Genomic DNA, 14,934 nt, shown 5'->3' on the forward strand with positions numbered 1-14,934 from the left:
ATTTCATCCATGAAATATCTGACACTCAAAACGGTTTTTCTAGTAGCCTTGGCTACCGCCCAACGGAGATCAGAGCTCCATGCACTTTCTTTTAAGAAGCTGGCTTTTAGAGAGGGAGGGGAGGTTATCCTGGCTTTTATACCAGGATTTCTGGCGAAGAACCAGGGACCGGCCGCCTCTCGGCCCCCGGTTACTATTCCCTCTCTGTCAGGAACGATCTCTTATGATCTTCCTGACAGAACTTTATGTCCCGTCAGGGCCCTAAAGTTCTACATAAATAGGACAAAACCTCCCGGTATCCGCCAGGGGAGAGAGCGTTTGTTTTTGTCCTATAAGGAGGGAAATAAACGAGAGATAGCGGCCGCCACTATTTCAAGGTGGATTGTGGAGACTATTCGTCTTTCCTACAACACCTTGAAGACTTCCTCTGATCTTCGTGCGCTAGCTAACATCTCAGCGCACGAAGTTAGAGCACTAGCCACCTCCTGGGCTAACTACCGAGGAGTTGCTCTTCAAGAAGTCGTTTCCGCTGCATGTTGGAGTAATCACTCCACATTCTCTCGTTTCTACCTACGAGACGTTTCTTCCCTCGTAGATGGCATGCACACAATCGGCCCGATTGTGTCTGCGGGGCATGTTGTTTGATCCTGGCTAGATCAAAAAAGGGGGGGAAGCCCGATTGAAGAGTCAAACGCGCATCTTGCGCCATTTTTGATATGCCCTATCTTCAACATCCAGGCAACCCCTAGTAGACTAGAAAGGACGCAATTTCTTATTGTTGTTTAGCAATAATTCATTCTACACCCTTCAACATGCCTTACTTGCTCTAAGCTCTGTTGCCGGAAAGAAGATGGTTTTATTACGCAATTCTAGCGCTTTCCGGAGAATGGGTCTATTACTCTCTACAATATGATTGTAATACCGAGATCAAAATACCGGTCCTCCGGTTCTCCCCATTTCTTTCCCCTGGCGGTCCTCCTTAGCTAATATGCCGGTGGTGCCTCCTGGAGGGAACAACAGCTCAGCCTTAGGTAAGTCCTCGTTTCCCACCTCCAATAGGTTGCTGGGATTCGATGCAAAAGTGTTCCATAGGTAAGTTTGAATGACACAAAATGCCCATTTCCTTACAAGAAATGGCCATTTTGTTAGTTCATACTTACCTATGGAACACGGCCCTCCCGCCGTCCCCACAAACGGGACATACTCTTTATTAACGCTCAAGAGTAAAGACTAAATATGGCGGCATGAGATCGGCGCGATCTCGCGGGATCGGTCAGGGCGCCGCCTGGCGGCCGAGCTGTTAACTCAGTTCTCCCTTTAGAAAATTAAAGGGATACTCTTGTGTTTGAGCCCAAATGGAGTAACATGCAAAAGTGTTCCATAGGTAAGTATGAACTAACAAAATGGCCATTTCTTGTAAGGAAATGGGCATTTTTTTTCACCATTGTAGCTAAAAAATACACAATTCACCATGGTAATTTGACAGCAAATTGCTAGCTGCTATAGAATGATAAAACATTTAGATTAACATTAGCTTTTACCAGGTAAAAACTAATAATTTTGGTGAAATGGTGTTAGGTACAACGCTAGTGCTACATCAGTCTGTTCCAAATTTTCTAGAAACATACCAAAAAGTCCAGGCTTTTCTATTAAAAATCTACAGAAATGTGTAACTCCTGAATTAATCTTTTTTATATTTTAATGCAGGATGAGTCTTGAACTTTGACTATTTCGAAGATTAAAATAAGACAGGAAACGCATCTGGTAATTTCCTTGGGAGCTTAGAATACTTTCCCTTTTAAAATACTTAGAATAGTTCACGCAACTTTTGAATAGCATCATCTATATGGTACACACACCATGGAGATTAAACGCTTCACCTGGAATATCAGGTATATGGCCAAACTAAACACTTATTAGGAAATTTGTGTCACGAAGTCACCATACGTTTTATTTGGGAACAGTTAAGCTCGAGTGTGCTACATGTATATTGTTGAAATTCCATTTTGATAATGTGGTTTAACTAGCATTTAACGTGGTCAACTTAGCATTTACCATGGTTAAACAAGCCTTTACCATCATGGTCATGTTTGTTTGACCATGGTGAAAGACTTTTTCTGTGGCGATTTTCACCATGCTGAAACTTTTATGTGAGGATGCTAATGCCCGATGTTCCAAAGATAGATGAACGTCATTTTCCCCATGGGGCCTAAGACACCGCATACACTAATTAAAAAAACCATCAGAGGTTTTTGGAAAAGAAGAATACCCAAAACAAATCTAAAAAGGAATTATCATTTTTAAACATTTCCCACTGAAATTAAAACACAAGTCCACAATGCAAAAATACAAAAGGATATTCTTCAAACAAAGACATTATACAATATTTCTGTGTAATCTTCTAGCTTTCCTCTCGTGTCCCCATCCCATCCTCTGTACTGCGGCAATTGGTACTATTGTTCACGTACAACACAAATGCGTTTCCCGTGGTAGGTAATGTTTCAATTATGCATTCCTGTAGCCAGATGGTAAAAAATACAAGTACATTCGTTTTAAGTTGATGTACATTGTACTTTTGGAGCAGGGAAAGCCTCAAAGAAAAATGTGTAATTCTGTGGAGCCTCCCTCTGTATTGAAGCAGGACACATCTACTAAGGACATTGGCCATTTCTATTCAACTTGACCTTTGTAATCAGGACACTAAAAGCTTGCAAATCCCGAATCCTATTGTATATCAAACCAACACCCAAAAGAGTACCCCTGGCTACAGGTTTGTGTGTCCTTGGTCCCTATCACATCTCCCCTTTGGGTCTGTTGCAATGACAATAAGATCGGGGCAACTTAATTTGTTGTATCAAATGTTATCTCCAACAATTGAGTGCTGAAATCTGCTTTCTGTTTAGGCCTATAGAACCTCATGCTGTCTTGAAAAGACCATCACTTCTTGCAGAGACGACTATGCTTGTTGCCAGTTCTCCTTATGCAGTCCCTCACATTACCAAAACCAAGAAAACCATACACTATAATTATACAGTTTGGTGTGCCAGATTTTCCATCCTACATGTAGTTTAACCGGAGTTACCCAATACCTTCTATTTTGACCCCTGACCTTTGTGAACCCAGATGATCATGACTGATAGGATAATGCCCTTGGTTATAATTATAAAAAACATCAACTCGAACATAATAAAATGGTCCAGGGACCATGTGCTCACCTGTGTCAAAGGACCTTGAAAAGCAGGTAAAGAAACTGTTTGGCCCACTGGTGGCCAAACCGTGAATCATATGAGGTCGCGATTTGGTCTCTGAGTAGCGGTCACCAAGGGGTACATGTGTACCAAGTTGCAGTTCAATAGCTTCAGCGGTAACCAAACGTGCCACCCATGTCTAACGACAGACAACGGACACTGCGGCATTGTAAAGGTTCACAGGTGAGCCAAAAATCCAGCTCAATTTACACTGCTAGCGAAACGTGCCACCCATGTCTAACGACGGACACTGCGGCATTGTAAAGGCTCACAGATGAGCCAAAAATCCAGCTCATAACACTGCTAACAAAACATGCCACCCATGTCTAACGATGGACGACAGACGACGGACACTGCGGCATTGTAAAGGCTCACAGATGAGCCAAAAATCAAGCTCAATTTACACTGGTTACAAAATTTGCCAGCAATGTCTAACGACGGACGACGGACACTGCGGCATAGTAAATGCTCACAGGTGAGCCAAAAAATCCAGCTCAAATTACACTGCTAACGAAATGTGCCACCCATGTCTAACAATGGACGACGGACACTGCGGCATTGTAAAGCCTCACAAGTGAGCCAAAAATCCAGCTCAATTTACACTGGTAACGAAACGTGCCACCCATGTCGGACGACGGACACTGCGGCATTGTAAAGGCTCACAGGTGAGCCAAAAATCCAGCCCAATTTACACTGCTAACAAAACATGCCACCCATGTCTAACGATGGACGACGGACACTGCGGCATTGTAAAGGCTCACAGGTGAGCCAAAAATCCAGCTCAATTTACACTGGTAACGAAACGTGCCACCCATGTCTAACAATGGACGACGGACACTGCGGCATTGTAAAGGCTCACAGGTGAGCCAAAAATCCAGCTTAATTTACACTGGTAACAAAACATGCCACCCATGTCTAACGACGGACACTGCGGCATTGTAAAGGCTCACAGGTGAGCCAAAAATCCAGCTCAATTTACACTGGTAACAAAACGTGCCACCCATGTCTGACGACATATGACGGACACTGCGGCATTGCTCGATTTACACTGGCTTTGGATGAAGTGGCTCGAATGGAATTTGAATAATCATATTTCATATAAAGATGACTTCAAATTTTCATCCTTGCAGGGGTTATAAAAAAATGTAAGTAAAAAGAAAATTGGTGATGAAAATGATGGGGTCTGTAAGTGGAGGTGTAGCAGCTTTTTAACAACCACATTTCATTGGCACTACTCCCCTGTTTTCGTAAATTTGTGCACGTTTATCCCTGTGTATCTTAAAAGTCTTCTCCTACAGTTTTCTGTTGTTTTCTATCCTGAATGTCATACCTGGCCTCATTTACTGTACAACACTGTCGCAATATTCAAACATTGTGAGTTGTTTATTGGAGAGTTCACTATTGTACTCGAAAAAATGTTGACTATGTTTCCATGTTGTTTTGAGTGTGAACTGGCCAAAGTGAAACTGCGACTTGTCTAAGAATATTGGTTACTAGTCTATGTCAAGTTGATAAATAGCTGAAAGGGTTTTAAGGCCTCAACCTTGTGGAATGAATGAATAACATCCCTTCCATTTATGTGAAGTACCGACTCTGTCAATTCATGGTAGTTCCTTCATGTCTTCTTCTCTTTATTAGAGTGCCTTTTATATCATAAATTTCACGCTTTCAAACCGATGAGAATTGGTTCCACAAAAAAATTGTTTTCTTTCACATGTGATTGAAGAGTTTTAGCATTATCAAAAAACACACCCAAGGCAAAATATCAAAATCATTACCTTATCAAATGAAAAACAACCTGGTTCCTTACCCTACACCTAGATGTCACTGCAATCGCCTTTATCCAGCACACATCCCCAGCGATATGCTTCCTAGCACCTTCGTCTTGCTTCATCCCAGCGTTATCCTGCCTCCCGTGTTGGCTCCCCTAGATGTGACACGCTTAATTCCTCGCCTGTAATTCACCAAGATTGGCAGTTTGTCAATCTGTCGGATATGTTTGTTGGAAGAACTGTGATCAAATGCAAAAACATGGAGAAATCACATGATAATGTTTGATCAAGTGCAGAGAAAGGAAAGGGGTGCATTGGATTACAGCCACTGCCATTAGATTATGTGCTGTTGGGGCTTTGCAGCTACCCACCCATAGTATCTGGGTGGCCAGAGTTTAAAATGTGACAGCAAAATACTGCACTCTTCCCGTGGCACTGAATACAAGAGTGGCGATGATCATGCTTAGAGCCGCTTCAGTGAGATGGGGATCCCTAGCTGTAATACTGCAGAGTTTCAACAATTTACTGTATCGACGGTTTTGGGGCACATGTAATAAGTCTATGTAAAACATCGAGATGCCCCTCACCTGTTGACTTAATATTGAACATTCTTAAATTAGAAAATGTTAGATGATCATACGTGCATATTCTTAAGTTACGTACTGGAAAGTCGGCTTTCATTTTGACGTCATGTCCATGCCAATTAAATAGACCTACATGCTTTACCTGATGTCTAACTTGTGGGGGTTGTGGGAGGAGATACTTGATACACATCCAGTCTTTGAGATCAGATGAACCTTTCTGATACTGAGGACCATTAAGTTATGATTTAGGAGGAAAGGCAAAGGGTATCGTATATCCAGGTGACTCCCGATAATTCCTCTGTAAATATTTCATTCCCAGCAATCTGTATTCACATCCCCGCTTTGGCCTTCATTTTGTTTTCTCGCGGTGTTGTTCCGTTTGCATGTTTTTAGCATATTTTGTTTTTAATTGTTTCCGTAGCAATGTGGTAAACGACCAGTTAGTCCCACCAGACGGTCAAGTCAATCATGCGATGTATCGAACTCCTACACGTTCAGAATGCGACCCAAATGAAAATCGCCATTCTTACCCTAATAGTGTTATTGGAAGTCACCAAAATTTGACCCACTTACATGGTAAGTTCTGTCACGTATTAGCCACTAGATGAGTTAGGAATGCACCTTGATTGCTATTGTGACAGGAATTCATAGAAATTAGACATTGCAAAAATTGAAAAGCTAATCAATTGAACTTTGATTGAAAAATACGTATTTTTTTGGAAACATGTCTTAATTTGGCACTGTTGTCTAATTTCCTTCTCCTGTCAAAATGGCGGTCTTACACCTGTGTCCCCAATCCCACCATACAAATCTAATCACTTAACCTCTGCTTTTCTCTAAATAGGCCAGGTGGAATCTACAAGCCAATCACAGCAAATGGTTCGACTTCGTTTGACGTACATTCTCACGCAGAAACATCACTGAGTAAAAAGCCAACTCCAGCTATCCGGACAGATTCTAAGGAACCAAACTGTCGCATTATTGATGGGAAAGGTGAATTAGCAAAATGGCAACGTTTTTGGCATGCGATGACCAATATGAAAAAACATGGGTGCAATAACCATTATGTTACACTGAATTGAGTTTCATAACTTTGGGTCTTTTTAACTTTCTCCTGTCAGTATTCATAAACTAGTTGATAGAAATATAGGTTCGATTTTTTCAAGTGTATTGTGGTGGTTAAGAGATGATGGATTTGGTATTTCCAACATGGTAGGCCTCAGAACCTCCTAACATACCATCTTCTTTGAATGGGGTCATGTGAAAATATATTTTTATAAGGGACCAAACCTAAAGCATGCTTATAGTGAAAAACACAATCTTCGCTGATGATGTAATTCTCAAAATTTAGATGTTAACTTCAAAATGCATGGCATCCTCATGACCAGATGCAGTTATGTTTTGATCCGTTAGAATAGACATCATAATCATATGATATGGAAGAAAATTCACAACTGACAACTCTCTCACAGTCATCTGCATGACATCTGCATGACCTCGCCATCAAAACTCCCTCTATTTGTAAATCTTAAAGCACAGAAAATCAGCTGAGTGTCAAACCTATGGGCCTCTTGTTATGATAAAAGTCAACCATTTGACTGTAAACTGGTGAGGAACTATTATTTATGAGAAACCACACTGGTTTGTGAGAAAGTTATGAATATTTACTGTTTGAAATTAACTGCTTTTTGGTTAAGATTTCCTTGCCTGTCATTTTACTTTGGAGGTGTGGGGGAGGGGGCTGGGGAGGAATGGCAATAAATGATGGGCAATTTATTCAGTTAACCATACACCAAAATCTACCCAGTCGATCTAAAAACTCACTTGATTAAATATCAATTAAATAATTTGATTAATTAAAATAATTAAATATTCAGTGACCAATTTGAATATTCTGTTAAATTCCATTTAACTTGCCAGGAGTAACTGGTATGGTGGTCATACCAATGGACGAAAAGGAATGGATCACTTACACGACATTGCGGCGAAAACCACCAAAAGGCCAACAGCGTAATGAAGTCAGCTGACAGGAGGCTGGCCGGCGGAAATCTGCCGGCCGTAACGACGTCACTTGGCCCAGTCCAAAACGGCCAGGAAACACCATCGGAAACCATGTCAATAGTCCTAGAAGTGCACATAGTTCCATTACAGCGAGTGCAGGAAACAGCCTCGGTAGCCTACGGAGTGCTGGAAACAGTCCTGGGAAAAAACAGAAGTACGGATTGACTATAACTGAGATTACGTGATGGCAAAACGAATTGGAATTGTGGGCCTACATGTAGATACCAGCCAGCACGTGACACACACAGGCATTTGGAGTTGTTGATTTTGAAATTCAATCACAGGCGTTAGGATGTGCTGGACACAGTCCATTGTTTTTGTTTTGCTCATTAGTTCTATACACAGGCATTAGGATAGTTACCAATCACAGGCAGTAGGATAGTGACCAGTCACAGACAATAGTTACTTAATACAGACAGTGGGATGAAAATATTACTGAATCAGAGGCATGTTAACTTAACTAAACGAATACCAATAGTTCTAAAACACGGGCATTCAATTTCAAGACCTGCATGAACTGATTTGATTCACATTCTAGTACATTTCCAAATGTTTGGGAATTCACGGGCATAAAAACGCATGTTCATCAAACAAATCACAGGCATGAGGATTTATACATGAATACACGTCCAGGAATCACTGACTTTCAGAGCATTCAGAGGCACTCAGATAGACTACATGTAGTCATATGCATCAACCAACAGTTACATACGAACACATCACGCAGCGGATATGCATGGACATTCATTTCACCCTTGATGAAATATCATCACATGCTTTTGGATATGCATGGACTCACTGCATCCTTGGACTCACTATCTAGGTATCACAGGCACTTGGATATCCCCATCGTACATTTCAGTAAAAAGAGAGCCTGTAATATATGAAAATGAGCCAGTCTGGGTTCGCCGGAGTGATTTCAAAGGTAACCATGAGGTTTAGCCAGAATCCGCATGGATGTTCATTTGTGGTCCAGAGTTGGCACGGATAGTCATTGTGTTGTTTTCTCCTCTCTTTGCGCCTTTATTGTTATTGTTTATTGTTTTTTTTCTTTTTCTTTCATAATCAATTAAATCTTTTCTTTTGAAGTGGTTGATATTCTGTTGTGTGGATGTCTGGAACTTGATGAAAGTTTTTTCCGATTTGGCATTGGTCTTTAAATTTAAAATCAACTTGGCTACTCTGCGTAATACTTTCTTATAACCTTGGCTACATATACTTGAATCGTACAACTCTTTTGTGTCAATGGGTGATATGAATAAAGGCTAGCAAATGCTTTTACTTCAATTTTGTACAGAAAGGCCAAGTGTAAATGTACATGGAGTTTTAGATAAAAGCATTTACTACTCTTTATTCATATCACCCAATGTCCCTTTACACAGACAAAAGAACATTGGAGGCTACATGTAGTGACTGGTTTGTGAAATAATATCACAAGTTCCATGACAGATGAAATCAACCACATACCCATAGAGATAATAATGCATTTCCCAGTTTAATTTTGACACTTATTTTGCGTTTTAGACATTTCAGCTTCGATGGTCCGGTTCTCCCAGTTTCCCAACCAAAATGTCATTAATTTTGTACTTACATGTACCATTATCAGTGTACTCTCTTGATTATTACCTACATTTAACAAAGGGGTCAAGTCAGAAAATGTCACAATTACAAAAGTACATGTACATGTAGCTTCAGTTAATGTGATTATTTATTACGAAAATGAACTTATTGTTTATAGAATGCTGGGTTATGTACTATATTACCACTATCAATATCATTGCTGCAGTACTTAATAGTTAAGCTGAGAACACTGATTTTGGTCGAACCCTCCCCTGCTCCCTTAAGTGCCCCGCAAATGGTCAATTTTTGTCTCTGCAACTTGTAACAAAAGTTACTGCTTTGATGAGGCTAAAAAGATTGCCCAATCTGCCTGTAAAACCGGTAATTGGTGAATTTGATATGGATTGCAGGTTGCAGCCATCACCGCAGACTAGTGATTGTTGTGGCTGGTGACAGCAATGAAAATTGCCTGTTTGATGGGGTGCTTTGTTCTGTCCGTGCAGGATGCTAATAGCATCCCGGAAGGAGAGCTTTGTGGGTCTAGTCATGGCATTAAGATTTCCCCATTTATTTTGTTTCATTCCTGCATAATTATTTTACTACAAGTTTTCTTTATGCTTCTAGTTTTGCATGAAGTTAATGTTACATTGGACCTGTATATATAAGTACATGTAGAACGGGAGAGAGAAAAAAGTGAGGTCACATGAAAAAGGGGTTTACGACAAATGAGTGGAGGTGCTAAAAGCATAAAATTTTATTTCTAATTGGTTTATGCTTCATGATGTCATTCCATTTTCACTTTGTTGCTTAAAGTTTGATGCTTGCAATTCATTGGGACATGGAAATACCATCATTGAATCCTCATTCGGCCTGTTTCTTTAAACTTAGTTACTTAAGAATGGCATCATAAAGGTGCGAGTTTCAGTGGGCGTTGGAGGGGGGGGTCCAATATAAACTGTGCATTCCTTGTCAAGTTAAAAAGTATAACCGGTACCCCAATTTTTTTTGGTTTCTAACCAGTTTGAATACTTTTTCAGTAAATCTCCAAAAGCCTGATGTCGTGTCACACACGCAGAGACACGTGGAGAATCCTTACCAGAACGTGCCTGTCAGCCAGAATGGGAGTCAGAACGGGAGTCGGCCACCATCGGTAGCATCCAGGCCCTCACGGCCCGGAAGTCGTGCCGAGGAAAATCCGTACCAGAATGTGAATGTGAACAGGAATAGTCAGCCACAGAGATATAGTGGTAGTGGAGGGGTCCCTCAGGTGAGTTGACTATCGAGTGACCTGCAAGAAAAGTTGCTAGAGTTATGTTCTCTGCTTGCAAATTATAAAAGTAAAAATGGGCCAAGAAGAGGGGAGTCTCAACCAAACTATCCAAATTATTTGAAACTCTTGACAGAAATTTCAATCTTGTTTTCTTTTTGCAGCCAATATTTTCGCTATTGCCTGTAAACAAACATTATTGTAAAACAAAAGGCACACAAATATTTCTAGGTTTATAGTAATGATATATTTTAATGTATCGTGACATGTTATCTTTTGACTAACTGAAGTGCCCTGTTTAGTGTCTCGGATAAAAAGGTCTAGACTAAGATTTGGACTTCGAGATGTTTGCAAAATAACTGATATACCCATCTGTTTTTTTCAGCCAATTGGAGTGGACGGCACAGTGTATGCAGAGCTTTCATTCCACGGGGCACGAAATCCTGCTCATCCGCAATATAACTATCCAATCAGACGGACTGAAGAATTTGCACCATATGCAACCGTTGATTTCAGTCGAAAGGCGCCACCTATGAACGTAGAATACACTGTTTGAGAATAACATGTTGAAATTGAAGGCAGCAACTTCATATTATGCTATGGCTAATGAATGGCAGTATGTGTCCAGGTCGATTAGTTTCGGTGCATGTCCAAGAGGCAACTTTCGTGACTGTTGCTGGTCAAAAGCGATGAACCTGCAGTATCATGTGGTTGCAGTGATGACATCGCAGGCTCATGTCGTCTCATTCCGCGAGTTGTGTTTACCACAACAGTGAACAAAGTCAGCGTGACCATAAACAAAGTTATGTTCCGTCAAGCGATATTGAAGCAGTACAATGCGTTGCTTTGTTACAAAAATTGCTCAATGTGCGTCTGCATGTCCTGGTGACACAAGCACACCAAGGAACCCTCGAAGCTTTCTTGTATATCCTGCTGTGTTTCTAAAATGTGTCAAAAGGCGGCGCTAAGATCTGTGATGTTTCATTGGAGCTGTTCATTTTCTTGTAAATGGCATTCCTAAACTCTGTGGACTGTCGAAGACGAATAGGCGACTAGAGCTATACTGGAATAATCGCCCTCCCTAAAGGAGCTTTGGACCTCTCTGATTGGTTGAAAACCAAAGGGCAAAGTTCACAAAGAAAGATGTCTTTTATAACTTCTCAAGAGCTGATGCATATGAGCCTTGTTTTCATCCCAGGTGTGTCTGGTAGTTTGTACAGTTCTGTATTTACGGCACAAACTGTACAAGTCTAGAGTTAGTGTTCCTTGTCCAGGTTTGTACAGTTCTGTACTCTCTGAACAAGTGCGTACAGTTCTGTACATCCTGAACAGTCCCATCTGCACAAGCTACAACCTAGTGTTAAGAGTGTACTGTACACGGTGTAAAGCTGTTTTGAACGGGAGATGTGTTTATGTGATGTACAGCATGCTACCGATGATAAAACTGAGACATTGATGTCATTCTGTTGACCCAAAACGGACCTCTGTTCTTGGACTACATGTATTTTCAAGCGCCGTGTTAATTTCTGGCACACCTGATATGCGACAGACTCCAGATATTTTTACATGCTTTTGTAGATTGATGGAAATGGTCATAGATGTTCCAGTTAAGTGTCTTGTCTAAGGATTATTTTTAACAAATGTGCAGTTGGTGAAAATGTCAATGTACTGATTCAGTGGGGGTGAGGTAAATGAATGGAAGGGTGGATGTGTTATTTGGTGAGTAGAACAGCCTCACCCTCTGTATAACTGTCTGATGACTTTGGAGATCTAACTTGGGAAATTTGTTAGTTCTGTCGTGATTAAAGGTTGGTGTTAGCCTTTCCCAATGCCAGCTTGACAAAGACTAATCTCTATCTTGTCCAGAAAAGGAGTGTACATTTGGAGTGTATGTTGGTTGTAAGTTGTTGAATAAGCAAATTTGGGGAGATCCCCAGTCATCAATGTGTAAATTGAGAAGTCAAACATCCTGTGTCAGGGGTGTGAACTTCGCCAATAATTTTCTATACTTTTTATACAAAGTCAGATAAACAATCTGGAATTGCATCCAAATCTTGATGCAACATTTTTATATGGAGCGGTTTTATTTTCTGGCTTTGATTGTGTTACCTGTCTGTACTCATTCATTTCAGTTTCGTTTCAGTGAAGTTAGCTGGATTTCCTGTGCTTACATGTACAGTGCTTACAGAAAATGTGCTGAATATTCTGGCAAAGCTCATTCCAATAGCATGAAGTCTGGTACATTTGTAGTTGTACTTTGAAGTCATTATCTTTTGCCTGTGGGGAAAATTCAGTTCACCTGCATGTATAAAGGCTTGAAAATTTTAAATCTTATTGAACCATTTTCTGATGGGAACACCATCATGAGCCTGAATCCTGTTTGAAAATTCTGCTTCTTTTGTTGCATTTTTTACACTGTATCACTCAGTGCTTGTATATATTTGTTAATAAGTCATGTAGATCATTTTATAGTCATGTAAATAGACACAAGATGTTTGCATTATACTTGCTTGAGGCCAAAGGTTGGTAAAATGACGAGTTGGGTTCGAAAATGAGATCTGACCACTTTGGAATATTTTGAGAGAATGAATTTTAAGATTAAAAATTTAAATTTTAAATGTACTTGAAAGTACATTAGAGATATGTGGTATTTTGGCATATAAAATCAAGACGGCCCAATCTGGACTTCATTGTGGAATATTATATTAAGTAAACCAACCAAGAAAATTCACATGTGGTGTTGGTCCTGTTTTGGAGCCAAACTCTTCAATGTAGCCTGCTAAGTGACACCCACAATCGATAGCATCAACATTCCAGATTACCATGTAGGTCAGGTGATGTGCCCATTGTTCTTAAATCTAATTGAAAAACACTTGACACCTGTCCGGTGTAGTGACTGTCTTCCCATTAAGTTCGATCCAGAGGTTAAAAGAAGGCCTCAGTTAGGGTTTAGTACCTTGTGCATTAATGTAGAGTTACATGTAACAGGATTGTCCATGTCTTATGTACTTCAAACCCCTTTATTTTGGCTGCCAAGGGGTTCAGTCAATAGTGTCATGTTGGCCAGAAATGAAGCCATTGCTACCTTGCAGATACATGTAGTAGCACCTCTTCCAAGATTATTGTATACGAGAATGTTTTCACTTGGAAAATTCTTGCAAAATAGACATTTTCAGTGCGAGAAGTTCTTAAATACATAAAAGTTACCCCAAACAGTCCAATCAGCTCACTTCCAAGTGCCAGTGAAACAGGGCTTCCACACCAAGTCAGTTATTGAGTTTGATATTGGTGAGCTTCATGTTTATTCTGCTAGTATTTCGAAATGGATATTTTTGGGCCCCTTGCGGGAATATTAATCCATGCTAAAAATATATTTCCTAAAACATTCTATGAGTTGGTGGCATGTACAAAATGCATGGGCAATCCTTAAAGCACTTGTCCAGTGTCAGTTATTTATTTAGTAGAATTCACATGTTTTCCTGTTGACTTGCTGTCCAGTAGTGTGGCTCAGTATGGTGAAGAGATAAGTGACTTCCATGCGGCTTAATGGCAAATTAGCTACCTTTTGGTGGCCAAATGTTGCCATTAGCCACTTTGTGTGGCTAAATGGGACACTTGTCCTTTGATTGATAAAGCAATCTGATTTTTTTCAGACCATTATGTCAACATGAACTTAATTTGTCAAACAGCAGTCATGTGACAACTTCAAACTATTGGGATGTGATTATTCTAATCCATGCACTAACAATGTCTGGGATCTCATCACTTTGTTTAATTTCTTAATTTTGTATGATTTTGTACAAATAAAAGTGGCTAACTTAAACTGTACCTGTCAATTGAGTTTTGATTAAGCGTTTAATTATTTATGTAATTGAGCACTACACATATTATTCTGAATATTTTGTTGTACAAAGCACATGGATATTTTATTACTTTTTACAGGGTTTTAAAAAACTCTGGATTTTTTTATTTGGGGACAATCAAAACGATTTGAGAATGTGTTGGTGTAAGGAATTACCCCATGATTTGTTGGGTCATGATTTCAAGCTTCAAGTTACTCTGTTCTAGGTTGTGCACACAGGGCATGCGCTCCTAGACTAGGTTCTTGGGAGGGTCACTATATCATTCTTCCTTTAAAAACTGATCAAAACAAGCCTCTACAGGTTACTCTGACTGTTGATAATGTACAGTTTTAAATGCACCCTTTTACTGTAGAAATTGCATTCAGTTGGCTTAAAAAGAAGATAAGAAGAAAGATACACTTAGCCCAACAACATAAATTATGGGAAAAATCTCACTTCAACAACTGAATGAAGTCTCTACTACACGTCTGTTGGGAAGATTAAAAATGATCATTTCTGCTGATCTGTTGCAAAAAATAAAACAAAGGTTGTATTTTTATACTGGGGAACTGCATGCAATAAACATGGGTAAACATTTTA

The 14,934-nt window shown here is 40.0% G+C and overlaps 1 protein-coding gene across 9 annotated transcripts in view; it reads left to right on the plus strand.

Moving 5' to 3' along the window:
- The window catches only part of LOC135502660 (hemicentin-1-like), a 158,601-nt gene extending 143,667 nt beyond the window's left edge, over window positions 1-14,934 (plus strand). For 4 of the 9 annotated variants that reach the window (XM_064795628.1, XM_064795627.1, XM_064795626.1 and 1 more), the window contains 5 exons: window positions 4,379-4,393; window positions 6,449-6,597; window positions 8,528-8,590; window positions 10,263-10,492; window positions 10,878-14,934. In XM_064795628.1, the coding sequence (XP_064651698.1) occupies window positions 4,379-4,393; window positions 6,449-6,597; window positions 8,528-8,590; window positions 10,263-10,492; window positions 10,878-11,048 (628 nt within the window). In that variant the 3' untranslated portion in view covers window positions 11,049-14,934. Of the gene's footprint in view, window positions 1-4,378; window positions 4,394-6,025; window positions 6,181-6,448; window positions 6,598-7,524; window positions 8,591-10,262; window positions 10,493-10,877 lie in introns of those variants that run through there. The other 5 variants (XR_010449802.1, XM_064795630.1, XM_064795631.1 and 2 more) reach the window with 5 other exon arrangements.

This window comes from Lineus longissimus, chromosome 18, assembly GCF_910592395.1.
Source record: "Lineus longissimus chromosome 18, tnLinLong1.2, whole genome shotgun sequence".
In the NCBI taxonomy this organism is placed as follows: domain Eukaryota; kingdom Metazoa; phylum Nemertea; class Pilidiophora; order Heteronemertea; family Lineidae; genus Lineus; species Lineus longissimus.